General features: G+C 42.8%; 1 protein-coding gene across 12 annotated transcripts in view; it reads left to right on the top strand.

The window, feature by feature from the left end:
• Positions 1-16,020, top strand: part of LOC124298875 (kazrin) — an 81,906-nt gene that overhangs the window by 53,317 nt on the left and 12,569 nt on the right. For 5 of the 12 annotated variants that reach the window (XM_046751450.1, XM_046751439.1, XM_046751443.1 and 2 more), the window contains exons 3-9: positions 4,829-5,180; positions 5,692-6,045; positions 7,313-7,701; positions 9,836-10,054; positions 10,728-11,079; positions 14,358-14,447; positions 15,788-16,004. In XM_046751450.1, coding sequence (XP_046607406.1) covers positions 4,829-5,180; positions 5,692-6,045; positions 7,313-7,701; positions 9,836-10,054; positions 10,728-11,079; positions 14,358-14,447; positions 15,788-16,004 — 1,973 coding nt within the window. The remainder of the gene's footprint in view (positions 1-4,828; positions 5,181-5,691; positions 6,046-7,312; positions 7,702-9,835; positions 10,055-10,727; positions 11,080-14,357; positions 14,448-15,787; positions 16,005-16,020) is intronic. The other 7 variants (XM_046751441.1, XM_046751445.1, XM_046751442.1 and 4 more) reach the window with 6 other exon arrangements.

Here is a 16,020-nt window from a genome sequence, read left to right as displayed (position 1 = left end):
ATGCAGACGTCGAACTGGGTCGAGTCTGCTGACCTATATTCCCTCTCTGTTGACAGTACTTCTTCGATATGCATTGAAATGCCTGACAAAGAATAGAATGTACACCTACTTTACCTGCACTCCATATTTCCTTCGTCCCTTATTCACTGTTCGCTGTTCAGCACCCAGGATACAACTCGCCTCGGGCTCCGTGTCGCTCGCTGGTGCAACTTCTCCGTACTCGGGAAAACACGAGTTTAGCGTTAACTGGTTTCCGAACGAGGAACTTCGGTCGAAAAGTCAGCTGCACCTCGGAACCAAAATTGCCGGTGTTTTGAACCAGTATAGATAAAGTCTAAACGACCGTCTAAAATACGTATCGTATCCGTGAAATGCGTTAATTAAGGTTAATATACATGTTAGAGACTGTCGTTGAGACTCCGTACCTGTGTTCTATCTGGGTACAGTATTATAAAATCGGCCCAATCGTATAAATTACTTCGTTCCCCTTCAAACTGAGAAATCTGCATAACTGGAAAAGAAGAGACTGAGTGAAGAGTAAAAATTGGAATAGTGTGGATTGAGGGTTGTTGTCATCATTTCTACACTACAGAATGATTGGCACGTTAACGCAATCGCAATTCGTCATGGATGCAATAGTTTAACTTGACTGAGCATAAACTTCTCCGGCATAGAATTTATGTGGAAAGTTGTGTGTGCGTATATTGTTTACCTTCATTATGCATCGTCAGCTTGTGTAGTCACGAGTGTGGACACAACTGCAACGGCCAGATTAAAACGCCCGCAGTGAAATGCAAGTTTGTACGCTTATATTCGTCGAGTGCAGTGGTGGGGAAACTCGTCCGAAATTTTATCATCACAGTTTGGTCTCTTGCGTGAGCGAATTATAAGCCAAGCAGCTTGTGCAGCGACAGGCTCAATTTACATTTGAATGCCGATATCGTCGCGTCTGCTGCCACCCTTGAAACTCAAGATCTTCCCCATCATCACGGATATTCGACTATCTGAACTGTCCGCAATGCGTGCTACCGGGGAATTATAAAATTTTCAAACAGCCGTAAGTCGGATGTGATATACAGTCAACGGTTAGCTGCGGCTTTTATCGTGTAAGAGTTTCGAATCTCCATGGGACCGATGATCGTTTATTCTCTTCACCTGAAAGTTGTTGAATTTTTCTTTCACGCTCTATTGATATCCTGCGCTCTTGGCAGAAAATCGAAAGCCACAATAGCCGCGGTTATTCAATGTGCCCACGGGTCGTTCATGCTCATTCATTTCCGTTCGTTCTCGTGCAAATATACCGTGTATACGGACATATTCTATATATCTGGAATCGCGTGACCTGCAAGCATACGGGAAACGCGATATGAAGCAGGTGAAACGCGAAATACGATCCAGTCTCTCTCATCGGCCACAAATGTCTTTTCTAATTTCTGGCAACGAGGTTTTTCGCTATTTCTGTTCCGACGATCACCCCGTGGCACACTTTCCTGATCTATTCTTCAATCCTGAGATTTGGAACTCGTTTAGGTCTCGTGCTTGTCCATAAAAAACTTGTACAACGTTCTTACTTCCGTGAGATATTATCTCGCCTGCATATCGTCTTATCCGTACTAGTTTCGTAACTTCGTAACTTCAAACGCCAAGTTATACAGCTCGCCAGTTGTACTTGCAGCGTATTTCCATCTCTGCGGTATCACGGATGCACGCGGACTATTAGGCATGAACACGTAGAAAATTCTGTACGCATACAGTCAGCGTGCAACTTGTTAAATGCAATTAGGTATACAATTACAGCTGAGGGAAATAACAATACCTTCTGCTTGTAGATTGGACGGTCGCCGCGTTGTGCAAGTCTTAACCGCATTCTGTCCCATCCCGGAGATCAGTGAACCCTTTAAAGCTTATAGGCTGTACGGTGTCACGTCTGCCTGACTTGAATGCACTCGGATGCAGCAGCGAACTCGGCATAATCACGTGCGATAGTGTATAATAGACCAGGCTGTGACTTACCAGGAAATGGTAAGAACGAATAAAATCATTTGTCGTAGTCGAGTAACTCGGTCGAATCGCAAAAGCTTTTTTGTACTTCGAAATTTGCGAACCTATAAAAGTTGATAAATTCGTCAATAAATTAGCCCACCTGAAGATATAATTCAGCGTCTCGTTTTTCTTCACGGAAGCGACAATAAGGAGCAGTGCATTATAATTGCACGTTGAACGGTGTAACGCAGTAATTTATACAGAGTCTCAGAGTCGAGGATAGTGTAAGGAACTTTAATCCGAATGAAATGGCATCCTTTTTTTGTTCTATTATTTTCACCTGGTCTTTGCGCATAAGTAAACTCCGTACTAAATCTTTAGAGTGAACAAATAAGCGGCAGCACACGGATAATACAAGTAGCAAGATGAAGTTGGAAAGGAGACAAACGAAATGGCGAAGTAATTGCACTTCTGTAACGCGAGCAGCCGGCAGGGACACTCAAGTTTCTGAATTTACGTACAACTTACTTTACGGCTAACGTCAGTGGTGATAAATTTATTCCCTCACGCCTCGCATCCGCTGTGTATGACAGACTCTCTACTGCAGGAGCTACGAGTAAAACTGCTGCCCGGATGACGAATATCCTTATGCGAAATAACTAAATTTTTCGCATTTCTATTTTTTTATACTATCTATACTTTTTTCATACTTTCTTTTAAATTCTTTACGTTTTATTGTCAAGCAGCTAATATTTCTCGGTTTTTTTTTTTTTTTCTTTGCCTCGTTCGCCGCACCGTACAAGTGCCACTGGAGTATGCAGATAAATTCTGTACCCGAGGGCCACAGCTCTGTGTGTAATAATGTTTCTTTATTTTCCTGTTATTGTACACGGATGATATCAGGGACGAAGATAAATGCAATGTTATTTCCCGGGTCATAATTAAAGTTGTGTTAGTAATTAGTTTTCCTTCAACATCGCGATAATGGAGTTTTTACATGTTGTTCGATCGAGAAAAAAAGAGCTCATCGTAGCTCAAAAACTTTTCACGACTGCGCAAAAAGTCTTGACGAAATCGAATCCTTCTTTGAATAGGCTGGTAGATCGAGCGGCTTCAATTTCGGCCTGACAGTAAATCACGCGGAGATATTCCAACGGTAAATCGAAATGAAAAATATTCATGATTTTTATATTATCAAACGTTATATCCACGCCAGCTGTGCGCGACAGCTCGAAGGTTGGGAAGGAAAAATCATGTCTCGATAAAATCTTGAGACACTCGCGGGTGAGCAATTTTAAAAGAATTTTAAGCCTATAATTCGATCAACGTCACGCAGTAACTCAGTTGTGAGAAAACTTTGTAACTACGACTGACGAAGTTTTGTATTTTACGTACACCTACGAAAACGAAAGAAACTGAAACGCGACGTAAAAAAGTAAAAAGTGAAGAAAAAAATAGCAGCAGAAATTCCTATTTTGCCGAATGGTACGTCGTTACCCTCACGTTGAAAATGCTCGTGGCTGGCGCGTGTACTAAAGTGCCAATTTGCGGTGCTATTCTCTTTGTCTAACGAATAGCGAGTTTCAGAATGCGGGTATTTAACAGAGCCGGCTCTGTTTTTCGACCCACGGAATTGAAATTAATTTCGTTTTCCGTGAACGCGCGTTTCTCGCTGATTGAGTGGTACGAATGCAACTGGTGAAATTGGACTCTGGCCTACACCTACAAGCCGTAAATTAAATAACGCATCACTTTTAGATGCAAAGTTTTACAATGCTTCTTTTCTTACGATGTTATAAATTTGCGAGTACGGCGGATAAATTTCAAACCTGATTCCTCCATATTTTCTTTAGAAAAGTGTGTAGCGTGTAGAAACGGAAACCGTATCTCAAGTTTAACAACGATTTTAATCTCTGAATTTAAAAAACCGTCTCTTGATCTTATTTAAACCAACGAACTGCAACTCTGTAACTTGTTCTTGATTTTAATATCCTTGGTAGTAACTTGTCACCGATCATTTCTTGACAAGGCTTCGTTCGTATACAGGAAGTCGAATGGCGCTGAAATTTATATCGAATTGTTACACCGCGGTCTGCAGTGCTTCTCAGGTTTCTGATCGGCTCAACATAACGGCTGTGGTTTCCTTGTAACCGCTTTCCAGTGGCCCAAGAGCTCGGAGAACGTTTTTCTCCCACAGAAAAGTTTGTGCCAGAGATAAAAATTCGAAATGTAAGTGTCGTGTGATGCAAGTTATAGACGACGTTACTTCGAATTTATCCGCGTGCAGTTACCGAGCTTCAACTGCATCTCGAGTTATCGGCCTTTCGCAGCTTCATTCAATCAATTATCTCAAATGAAATGTCCTTCGGAAGAGAAAACGTTGACATCTGCCGCTAAAACTACGGTGCAACAAGTGGGACGAGTATCACTTCCACGAGATCCTGACTCTTTACCGTAAATTGGCAGGTAGCCAGAAGGCGAGTGGATGCTGTCAGTAAGATAGAGATTGCAGGCCGCAAGGTTATTCAAAAGCCTCTTACCTTTTATCGCTACCACCTTAGACAAGACTCTGCATCGAGAAATCATGCATCAGAGATGAAGAGAAGCGCCTTCTCGCCTCTTCGGAATCTCTTCTCCGAACGACAGTTTCCCAAACAAAATTGTCCGAGACAATATGAAACGGAATCTTCAAAGAAGAGCCGTGTTATATGACCATCGAATCTGAACATCTTTGTCATGGCAGCTGCTTGACGTCTTGATTCCACGCAAACCCTTCTACGTAAACGGTCCCATTCAACCAACAGTGGAAAGTCTCATTTACCATGTTACGAATTTTTCTTTTCAGGCGAAACTCCGCGTGATGGTGGACGAGAACGCAGCCACGGGTGCCCGGCTTGACGGTGAGCTGGAACGAGCACGAGGCGAATGCGCGACGCTGAGAGGAGAGCTTCGCGAAGTCAGGGGTGCCTTGGTCCTGAACAACTCGAGCGGCGGTACCACCGGTGCTAACCTAAATCCCCCCCAAGACGGCGAGGCGCAAATACAGGAAGATCTTAAACGACTTAGCGCCGGAAGCAGCCCCGTTGATAAGCGAAGCTCAGCCAGCGACAAATCCGCCAGTCCAATCGAGAAGAGGGCGAGTCCAGTCGACAAAAAGGAACGCACTAGTCCCATAGACAGAAGGACGAGTCCCATAGGTGACAATTTAGAGCTTACCAATGTCTGATATACAGTATTCCACACTGTTGAGACTGATGGATTGTACGACGGGTTTTTTAATTTAATTGTGCGATAAAACAATTACCTTCAAGTGATTCTTTGTTACACTAAAAAGTTTCTAGGATTTTCTTGTATAAGGTTACGATGAGAACAAGGAGTTCATTCCGTAGATTATACGTATAACGTAGAGAAAAAATATTATGCGATATTAGTCTACTGTGATGATGAAGTTTCGCAGTGGCATGAAAACCACAGATAACGGCGACAAGACAAGTCGTGTGCAATAACGGAAACGTCTCGTTATCGTTTCTAAATCCCTAACAATCTTTCACAAAAATTTTCACGTTCCACGTGCCTGTTATGTAGCTAGCTTGAGCAGCCATCTTAGAAGTCGTAGTCAACTTTAATCCATGCAGTTTCCTCGAAACGCCTCAGCGGCGTTCGAGCCCGCCTAATAATTTTTTAACAGAATTTCATCATCCCTTGCAGAGAGGCACAATAATGGCTCGCCGTGCCGCAGCCCCAGCGAGAAAAATCGACGGCCTTGCGCCCCTGCCCTGGAGAAAACGCGGTTGGGTGGTTCGGGCGGGAGCGTAGATTCGAGGTCTGGAAGCGCCAGTCCTGACCGAGGATTTTCTACAAGGGGTAGTTTCCTGCACAGAGGGAACAGCGAACGTTCAAGCATCGAAAGGCTCCGCATCACCACGGGGCGTGTCGCTAAGGACGTTGCTGATCAGGACAAAGAAAGATCAGACATGGGGGACAGCGACGTGCGTGGTGACGATGATGAGCCGCCGGGACCCGCGCCTAGCAGTCGGCCAAACTCACCGACTAGTTCTCACGGTGGGTAATCTCGTTTTCAAGTTACGTCTCGACGAGGGGTTCATTCGGTAACGGACCCCACAAGCATTCCCGACCAAGCTTATCGCGTCTCTTTGAGCTCGAAAAACTTTTCCCAACATCAGACACGCTTCGGTCCCTCCGTTATATTTTTATCTGAATCAGCTAGACTCTTTCAAGTTTTGAAAAACTTCAATTTCACATCGCTAATAGTCTTGATGACTGCTAACGTCTTAACCAGTTCCGTATATTCGCGGTGGGAAAGCTTCTGGATGACTCGGCAATGTTGAGGTTATCATGGCGTCAGGGGTGCTCAAATTGTACTTCAAACTTACTGTTATTTTGATGCAGAAAGAGTTAAAATGAGCGTTTTTCAAGGCTGCAGCTGATGAAAAAATAACCTAACCTATTTGATTCCCCGCCTGAAATATTGTATAGGTAAATGATAACTTCAAAGTTGCGAGGTGGGACGCGACTTGAACAATGGCGGCTATGAAACTCCCACACCGATTTTGGCGCCTTTTCCTAAAATTACAATGTGCGCGGTACTGTTTCTTGGTTTTCACCACTGTTATTGAACACGTATAAAGTAGCTGTTGAACCGAAATGCTGGTGTATTGTCCGCTTCGAAACAATTACACAACCACAAGGGGCGAGAGGAATCTGCTTTAAGTAGTATAACAATAGAATAAGACGTTGATTGTCTGATTTTAAGTGGCTTAACCTTATTGTAGACCTTCACCTTCACGCCAGTACCTACATCCACTGTGGGTAAAGAATTTATTCAAATGTTATTTGCAAAAGCCTTTATTGCGCTAATTTCGAGATGTGGATTCGTTTTTAGTTTGATAGATAAACAAAGCAGCGATTGCGAATTGCTTCACTGGTATTGTGTCTCGAAAATTTCACGTCCCGAGAGAAAAATCGTACATTTTTATATTCGTCTATCTGATCAAGATTCACGAAGGCACGAGTCTGCCTCTCATTTTTTCGAATCGTAAAACTCGCTATATATTTTATATCGGTCCAGCGATACCCTCCATGGTGGCATTTCGTACCTAAATGTCAACCCTTGAGGCGTCTACAACTTTATAAATCATTTCTTTAACGATCTCGCACTGCAATTCGGGATTATGGTACCGGAGTGGATCAATACCTCAGTATGTCCAATGAATTTCTCCTCGACGTGCTTCCGTTACACCTTGACGGAGATGTCAACTCAACAACGCATCCTGTCTTGTAATTAATTGTAACGAGCGATATTTTCTAGCAGGCATAATTGGCGATCCTGTCGTGGCATCCCGGCTCTCAAACATACACGGTGCAAACAGCGGTCCAATCGAAGTCGCAAGTGCCAGAAGGCTTCGCTTGGAGAACGAGAGGCTGGTGGCGGAAGTAGCGAGATTAAGGCGGCTCCTCTTGAGTGGCGCGGGTCGTGGCGAGGTCGGCGACGAAGAAGTCGCCCTCGGCGAAGAGGGGCGAGTCGTGGCTTTGGAAATGGAGCTTCAGCTGGCCCGCGAGGCACTCCAGGTCCTGAAAGCAGATCGCAAGCGTTTGAAGGCCGAGAAATTCGATCTTCTTAATCAAATGAAGGATCTGTACGTGACCCTCGAGGACAAAGAACGAGAACTTCGCGACTTTATACGAAACTACGAACAGGTGAGTAAATCCTGCTAGAGATTTATGGCTCGTCTATCGAGCTCCAAAAGGGAAGATTCATCATACGGTAAAGATTACATCGCTGCGGATTAACATTTTCGCTACCCTTTGTCGGAAAACGATTTGGCAGACGTTCAGGTTATGATTTTATTGAACTTCGGCGCAACCTTCAAAATAAATTCAGACCTGCAGCGCTCGCGGTTTTCTACCGACACTTGCGGAATACGTCTATAGGTATACTCTCTCTCTTAAGTGAAGTGGGTATCCATTGCATATACGTTCAGCACTTGTCACCATTCCAGAAAACCGGATTAATTAGTAAATTGCAGTAGATTTGGTCGGATCTAGGTACGCATATATCTGTAAATTTTGCGGAAACCCTGACAAGAGTAGCGCATTTTGATTTTCCTTGTCCCTTGTTCCCCTTTCTCGAGACTGTGATCGTTACTCGTCGTTCTACGACTTAACCCACCCGGGCTTTTTGTCAGCCGTACACTAGGCGCGTGACTTGTTTGCCGAATCGAGCCTTTGCAGCCTCCAAACTTTGAAAGAACGCAACGCCTACCCAACCATATCCCGTACCTTTTCCCAGCTCCAGGCTTCTCCAGGATCGATACGCGGGTTTCACAATCAACAACGCGCCTTTCAAACAAATGGCTGAAAAAAAATCTCCATGATCCTTCCATTTTCAAACCCTTGCCAGATGTTTCTTTCCTCTTCAACATCGTCAACGATCAATTGCACCGTGTCATTAGCTTTTTTGTCTCCTCCTCCTCCTCCTCGATAATACCACGCTGTCACAATTTCCCCTCAATTTACCGCCCTCCTTCTCTTCCCCGCCCTGCATAAAGTCACCCTCATCTCCGGCCAATATATTTACGTATCGCTACGTCTTACCGAACGCGTCACTAACCCAGCTGTCGACTCACCGCCACATCTTCTCCCATCACTGGTACTGTAGACCTCTTCTTCCGTCGGGCGTTGACGCTGAAGCCACCGAGACAAGGGTGCGAGGATCGTATTATCACCGTTTGTCTTTCCGCGCAACAGCTCTCTCCGTGCGTATTCGGCGAAGCGAATTTTATGCGATAAACAAACTGGAGAGAAAGTCGTTGAAGAAAGCCGATGGATTAATCTTGACAGAGAAAGAGAGAGAGAGAGATATCGAAACAGACGGAATAGGGCCTGAGGGAGGATACGATGCTGAATGTGGTTTAACTTGAAACGAGTAATTCAAGGCTGTAACTGATCGACAGAAAATTAGAAGTGTCCGAAATGTTATTATTATGACTGCACAGAAGGGGAGAAAAAAAATATTACCACGGTAAACATTCTCCCCGGCGATAATTTGATTTATGAGGATCGAGACTAAATACCATGGGGATGAAAATATATCACGTTATCCATAAAAATCCACGGACATATCACGTCAAACTAATAACAAAATATTATTAACCACGTCATGATGTATCCCACACGTCCGTACGGCAGATTGTTGAGTGCATATAAGCGTTCAAATCTTAGCCGCGCGTATATCTTTTCGCGTCAATTTATGATAACTGAGCCTTTAACACGTTTGACAGCACTGCAAAGAGGGTACGCCTTACTAATTATAAATATTTACTGATCGTAAATATCCATCTTTGATGATGGAATCGATAGTCCAATTGATTTGCGATGTAAACAAATTGTGAAACTATTTTCATCGACGTGAAGTAACAGCATGTATAAGTGTAAGTATAAGTGAAAACGTGGGATTTAGTTTAATCCGTTACTTAGCACCGTGTGTCAGATTCACTCTCTCGGATTCTCTCGCATTAATCATCCGCTAAAGTTAACCGAGGTATTTCTTTCCCCCTCTCCGTGAAATGATGATAATTCCCGAATTCCGAATCAATATTAAACGTGATTAATCGACGGTCGTTAGCCAACGTTCCACAAGAACGACGCAGAGTTAGTTTATCGTGTAGGGTGAACGAAGGATCCAACGCGAAGGGTTTTTGCCAAATCGTGCATGCTCGCTTAGCGGGCGAATAGAAAATGTGGTTAAACGGGGTGAAAATGTATTCGGGGGGTTTTGGTTCCTGGATGAAGTGACTGCCCGGATATGGGTCTGTTTGACCGTTGGTTGCAGCGGATGCGAGAGAGCGAGGCGAAACTTGGCCGTTTGCAGCAACAAGGAGCTCTGGGTGGTGGACCAGGCGACGAGAGAGAGCGAGAGAGAGAGCGGGAGAGAGAGCGATGGAGTCTCTTGAGAGCGGCGAGGGATGAGGCGGACCGAAGTCTCAGCTTGGCTGCCAGTCTTGCCGACAAAGAAGCGGCCCTGCTGCACGCCCACGCGACTATACAAGAGGTAAAGAGTAGAGAGAGAGAGAGAGAGAAAGGGACGAGTACAAAAACGATCAGAAAAAGCTTCCGAGAGAGAGAGAGAGAGAGAGAGAGAGGGAGCGCGCGCGGTCTTTCTACTCTTACTCAAAACGCTTTATCGGTCAGAAAGGCAGTTAGAGTCCGATATGCAAAAATCGCACAGATTTTTCGTTTCGTTTTATGTATTTCGAAAATGACACAGTGCCTGAGTCCATTTCTTAAAAACAAAAAGCTTGAGGTCTGGTAGATACAGTGGAAAATTAATACTTGCAGATTATTCGTACCTGTTGTAGAGTCCTCAATTAAACTATATATTATATATAGTTTTTATTTTTTTTTTTTTTTCACTTTGTATAATAATTTAAGGGTCTTATATATTCGTGACACTCCCTAATCCGCCCATACAATTTTCTACCAAACAAACTCCGAGCTTGCAGTGTTCAATATCGTTTTATACGTGTAAGAATGTATGTTTTTCTAAATTTTCTATTTGGTTCTCGCTACATCCTGTCACAAATACCCTTTCCAAGAACGTGACAGTGTCTTGACAAAATCTATCATCATTTACGACTTCGGTACCTACGGTAAAATTGTAAATACTCAATGAAACATCACGAATCATAAATTAATATTGATTTTGCAAACAATGATTGAAACAGCTCAAGCGGCAGCTGATAGAGAGGGGCGGGAGCGTCGGGACCTGTCTCAGCGATCAGGAATCGCTGGTATCGTTTCCTCGAGGAAGCGTCAACGGCGCCGCAACCCCAGGTGCCGGGAGCAGCAGCGGAAGTGGTATCCCGCATTTGACCTCGCAACAGCCTCTGGGGGTCACGGAATTAGGGGTAGTTTGCGGCGTGGGCGGGACTGCCGGGGGCGGTGCTGCCGGTGGTGGAGGTCAAGCTGGCGACCGAGGAAGCTGCAGCGCTGACAGCGGGGTGCGAGGTTCCAGCGACCGCGAAAGCGGGGGTGCGACCAGCGTTGGTGGAAATTTATCCGACTCGACGACCGACGGTAAGTCACTGCCGCCTTCCCGGGTTATTCATCTTCTCGCGATCTGGATTAGCCGCGAAGGGTTCTCTCGCGGATTAATTACTCGTCACGGAATTTCCCGAGTCTTTGATCCTCCCCTCTCGACGATTGGCTGTCGGTTCGGAAAATCGGGGGATAAAAGTCAGGATCGTCGAAGAATCTACTGGGTTTATCGACGCTGATTTACATTTGGATTTCACTCTCGTGTATGACGAACTTGCTATGCAAATGAAAGGTATGTGTTTCATTGGGGATGAGTCAGCCGAAACGTTTGAATAATTATCGTATAATAGGAGAAGAACGATAACTCCTTCAAAAATGGTCGGTAATTTTTTTATTTTTTTTTTGGCGACACAATTATAGTGAAGACTAATGAATTGACGTAATGATTATGTTACAGAACTGAATATGAATAAATTCAAATCACACAATTCCTAATTGAGATATCAACAAGTTAACAGAAATGGTTTTATGATTACTACGTTCAGAATTATTAAACTTTTCGTGTTTTTTGTTTCAATTTTCATATTTTTCGGCTGATTTTGTTCATTATAAAAATCTTCAGAGTTGACCTGAAATCTTTTCCTAGCAATCCAGGTATATATCGTCGCAGTGGAATAAATTCGCATCGGATTTTCGTGAACAATTTAAAATTTAACAATTCAAGAACAAAATTACATTTGCGCATTATACCAGATTCTATATTATGAAGTAAGATTTTTCTAATCATAACATCGCTTTCAAAAGGTTGATGGATTGACTTTTCTCATCAGAATTTTCACAAATTCATTTTTATCACATAGTAGGAATGATTTTTCTCTCTTCCTCACTTTCGATTCAAACAGCTCGGCCGATTCAATTTTATAATTAGAAAATTTGTTCAGTACAGTGGGATTCGAATATTCAATGATGATTGTTGAAAATTGAAGTGGGGTGAGTGTCTGGTAGCCCGAAATAACCGTAGAATATTCCGAAGCAGATTCATTCATCTGTGTGCACCCAAACGACACTTCGTTGCGAATACACTTTACTTTGACTGGTATGGTGGGTAGCTTCAGATTCAATCCCTGCTTAAACTTAATCTCATATGGATTCCCCATTTGCATATTTATACGCGACACGCTGGTTGTCGATGTGGCGATAGACGCCCCTTTATCAAATGATCAGCAACAACAACAACGGGGCCATAAATATGTTCATCCAATGAACGAAGTTCCAATTTTTTCGCGCATTTTTGTGACGTTACCTTTTTTCACGAGGTAACCAAGCCTCGACGTAAATAATTCTCGACATTTTTCACGTGGACAATGGAATGACAATAAACGCCGAATGTAAATTAAGAGACGGTGACGATAAAACGCTTCTGCAGGGCGAGTGAGTTCGTTTAATTACCGTTTGCGAAAAACGCGACTGGGACGTGAACTCATCCGCAATAACGGTGAATATTGCACACTTATACTCACTCACGTATGTATGTGTCATATGTATGACAGTTGTCACCTAGAGGTGCAGCCACTTATCACCATAAACGACAAGCAAAAGATGCATAAACTAGGGAAATGCCCGTTATTAAAAAAAAAATTGCATACCGTGTTCTCATACTTCCCGAATACGTCTCTCGTGTAACGTCAGTCAAGAATATGAAAAATATTATGCAAGTACGACCTCACGGTGTAGGCGTTGACGTTTTTTTTTCCAATTCTGGCAACACATTGAAAAAAATATAATGTAAGTTTCCGACAAATGACTGACTGATAAATCCTCTGACTGCAAAACCAGGACTTTGGTGCAGGGTTTATTATCCTGGTGTTGCGATAGTTTGAACTGACTTTTAGCAGGGAAACTTGTACATATCTAAACGTACCACTAAACTGTACGTGATAATCCCCAGGAGTTCTGCATAAAGTTCGCGGGATTGTTGGATTCTGAGTTTAATCGTAATTCCCAATTAACTCTTTTCAGAGGATTAGATTAATTTATTCTGGGGAAATTCTTGGCGCCTCGGTATTTTACGTTGCACAAAACTTGAGTCAAGACGTAACCAAAGCAAAGGATAAACTGGACGTAGGTCTAGACTGTTTCTTCACTCAGAGGTAGAAAAATGAGCTTTGAATGCGAATTCGTAATGAGAGTCTTTCAAACAACTTTTTCCCGCCGAAGCATACCGCTCAGACCGACAGGAAACCCACAATTTTATGTTAGAAACATTACGTATTTCACGTTTAAGGTCGTTGCCTCGACGTCCGATTGTCAACATATCTCGCACGTAACACCAAAAAGCAACATATAGAACAAGTATAAATATTTTTACACCGAGCTGCCTATCAGTGGAATTTTTTTCACCAGAATATCCCTTCCAATCTTTGATTATCGAACGATTCAATTCCAATAGAGACGATAAATGATTTCTCTCGAAATGATTCAGATTACGTTCGATCTCTGTAAGTTGTAAAGTCCTTTTTTTCGCGCAAAACTCGCAAGAAATGTCCCGCTGAACCCTATAATGTTAGATGAAATCGGATTTCGGTAAATCAACACACATTTATCGATTGACTGCTTTTTATTACAACTCAATGATGATCTGTGTAGATGCCGACTTGAGAAGTATAATCTGAATTAGTTCTTCTTATCTTTCAGTTCAGATTTAGATAATAAGTAACGAGACGCTTTTAGAACGGATATTTTCTAAGAATCAGCACCTGACGAAGAAAGTGATGTAACGATGCCTTTTTATTATAGCTCTCGAAATAGTACCGAAAAAAATGTGCATATGGTAAAAGTCGTGCTACTTAGCGTCGAATACATTTCAGAAACAATATGTTTTCAACACTTGGATAATTGTCCTTAAAACCAAAATTTTCCTTGAAAAAAAAATTCCTTGGGACCACGCCCTTCTTCAAACACACTTCATTTCCTGTTGTAATTAACTCAATTACAATTATTAACGTGGAAAAACAAACCACATACCACAAGCTAATTAAAAAAACTGAAGCAGACCAGAGTAACTTTCGTTACTGCGAAACGACCACGTATTTCGTCTGCAAAAAATTGAATTTACTAAAAACGTCCGCTCACCTTTCGAGAGAAAATTTTTCGAATTAAAAAGTTTACACGCACGTACGATATCTTATTTTATTATCTACTTACACGTGCTGATTACCTACAGTATACGAGTATCCACTGCCGTCCTATGCATTTAGCGACATTGAAATACGCCCACTGAGACTTTGTTGATTTTATAAGAAAAATATTCCGCGCAGGGACGCCAACTATTACTGTTGAAGGGAGTGGTCTCGACATGGACAACATCTCCGTGGTGTCTTCGGTTGCGCCACCTCACATGTATCAATGTAAGTGATCATACCATCTATTGCCCATCTTCTCCCATCATGAATAACGCAGTGTCATCTGTACGAATTTCGCAAGGAAAGATAACTCGCTGAGAAAAAAAAAATAATCATACTTGTTAATACTCGACGACTAAATCGTGTTTTAGTCAAATTGCATTAAATCATGATCAATGTTTATGATATAACATGTATATGCATGCGCATGGTACGATCCGCAAGTGAAGTTATCCTACACCGAAAGGTTTTTCATTATACTTATGTATATATAATCGAATGTTCTCTATGTTGCATTGATGGTGTTGCTTTCGATTTTCGACCTTCGCTAACACACGATCCGCAGTTACAACGAATAGCCTAGCCGCAGTATCAAGTTACGACAGTTTGACACGACAAAATACGACGAGCCATGAATTATCACACGAGACACGCACCTTTTACAAGTCAATATCCGAGCCTCGCCGACATAAATCTAATTTTCCCACCTTTAATACCAGGCTCGGAAATAGAGAAAGTGCGGGGGTGATATTTTCTATTTCCCTTTGTTCCTACGATCGGAACAACGCCCACGTATATTCAACCTGTATGTATGCATATGTATAGCGTACAGCTTCCTGCGCTGCGTGAAGAGCGTCGGGATCAATTTTAGCAATCAGCATAGAAATACGAGTTGGTTTGCGGTCTATTCAATCGTAATCAAAGGGTGCGCTCCTCCGGATTTTCTCTCTCAAAACCCTCTCCGCATATTTACACGCACACACATAGCATACGGTTCAAACGCATTATTCGGAGCTGCGCCGATTCGTCTGCATCATGTATGTAGTACATACACTGGACGTTGGTATTTTCGGTACACGTATCTACATCACTTATATTCATGTTTTGCATTGTCCTACATGTGCCATTTCGTTGTTAATTTTGTCTCCTCTTTTCAATGTCGCTATTATCGATTGAAAACGTTTCTGTCCTACTGATTGTTTCACCCTGAATTCATGAGAATTTTTCAATTTGTATCAGTCACGGAAATTATTCATTTCACCAGAGTGTTTGAATGCAAAATTACAAAACGAGGGTGAAAGCAAATAAACAAAAAAAAAAAAAAAAGAAACACCGCTCTCTATGCATACACGCTGTGACAATCGATACGATCGATGTCCAATGATTGTTATACGGTAGATATTGGTTGTACAACCGAACGGTACGCATAGGCGGTTCCGTTCACTGTATACACTAACCGAAATAGTCGACGCAGTTGATTATCATATCCGCAGAAAATATTAATTTTCGAGTGTATAATAACTCGCACCCACCTCACGGAGTTCTTTTATTCCCCGTGTGTGCAGCAGCTACCACGCCCAAGGATTGCAGCCCAACTTTGTCACCCTTGAACGCGTTCTCAAGGTCAATGGACAATTCCTCGTTGTCTCGGTCGGTGGAACAACTTTCAAGCCCAATGGAGTCCGAACCCAGACGGAACAAACATCCACCTCCCGTTGTCGCACCCTCTGCGCACTCAAGGTCTTCGGCTACGCGGGGAGGACCCTGGGGTTCGATTTCAAGGTGACTTATACGTATA

The sequence above is a fragment of the Neodiprion virginianus genome, chromosome 2, assembly GCF_021901495.1.
Source record: "Neodiprion virginianus isolate iyNeoVirg1 chromosome 2, iyNeoVirg1.1, whole genome shotgun sequence".
NCBI classification, from domain to species: Eukaryota; Metazoa; Arthropoda; class Insecta; order Hymenoptera; family Diprionidae; genus Neodiprion; species Neodiprion virginianus.
Note: the sequence above shows the minus strand (reverse complement) of the source record. Positions and strands in the feature narration are given on the sequence as shown.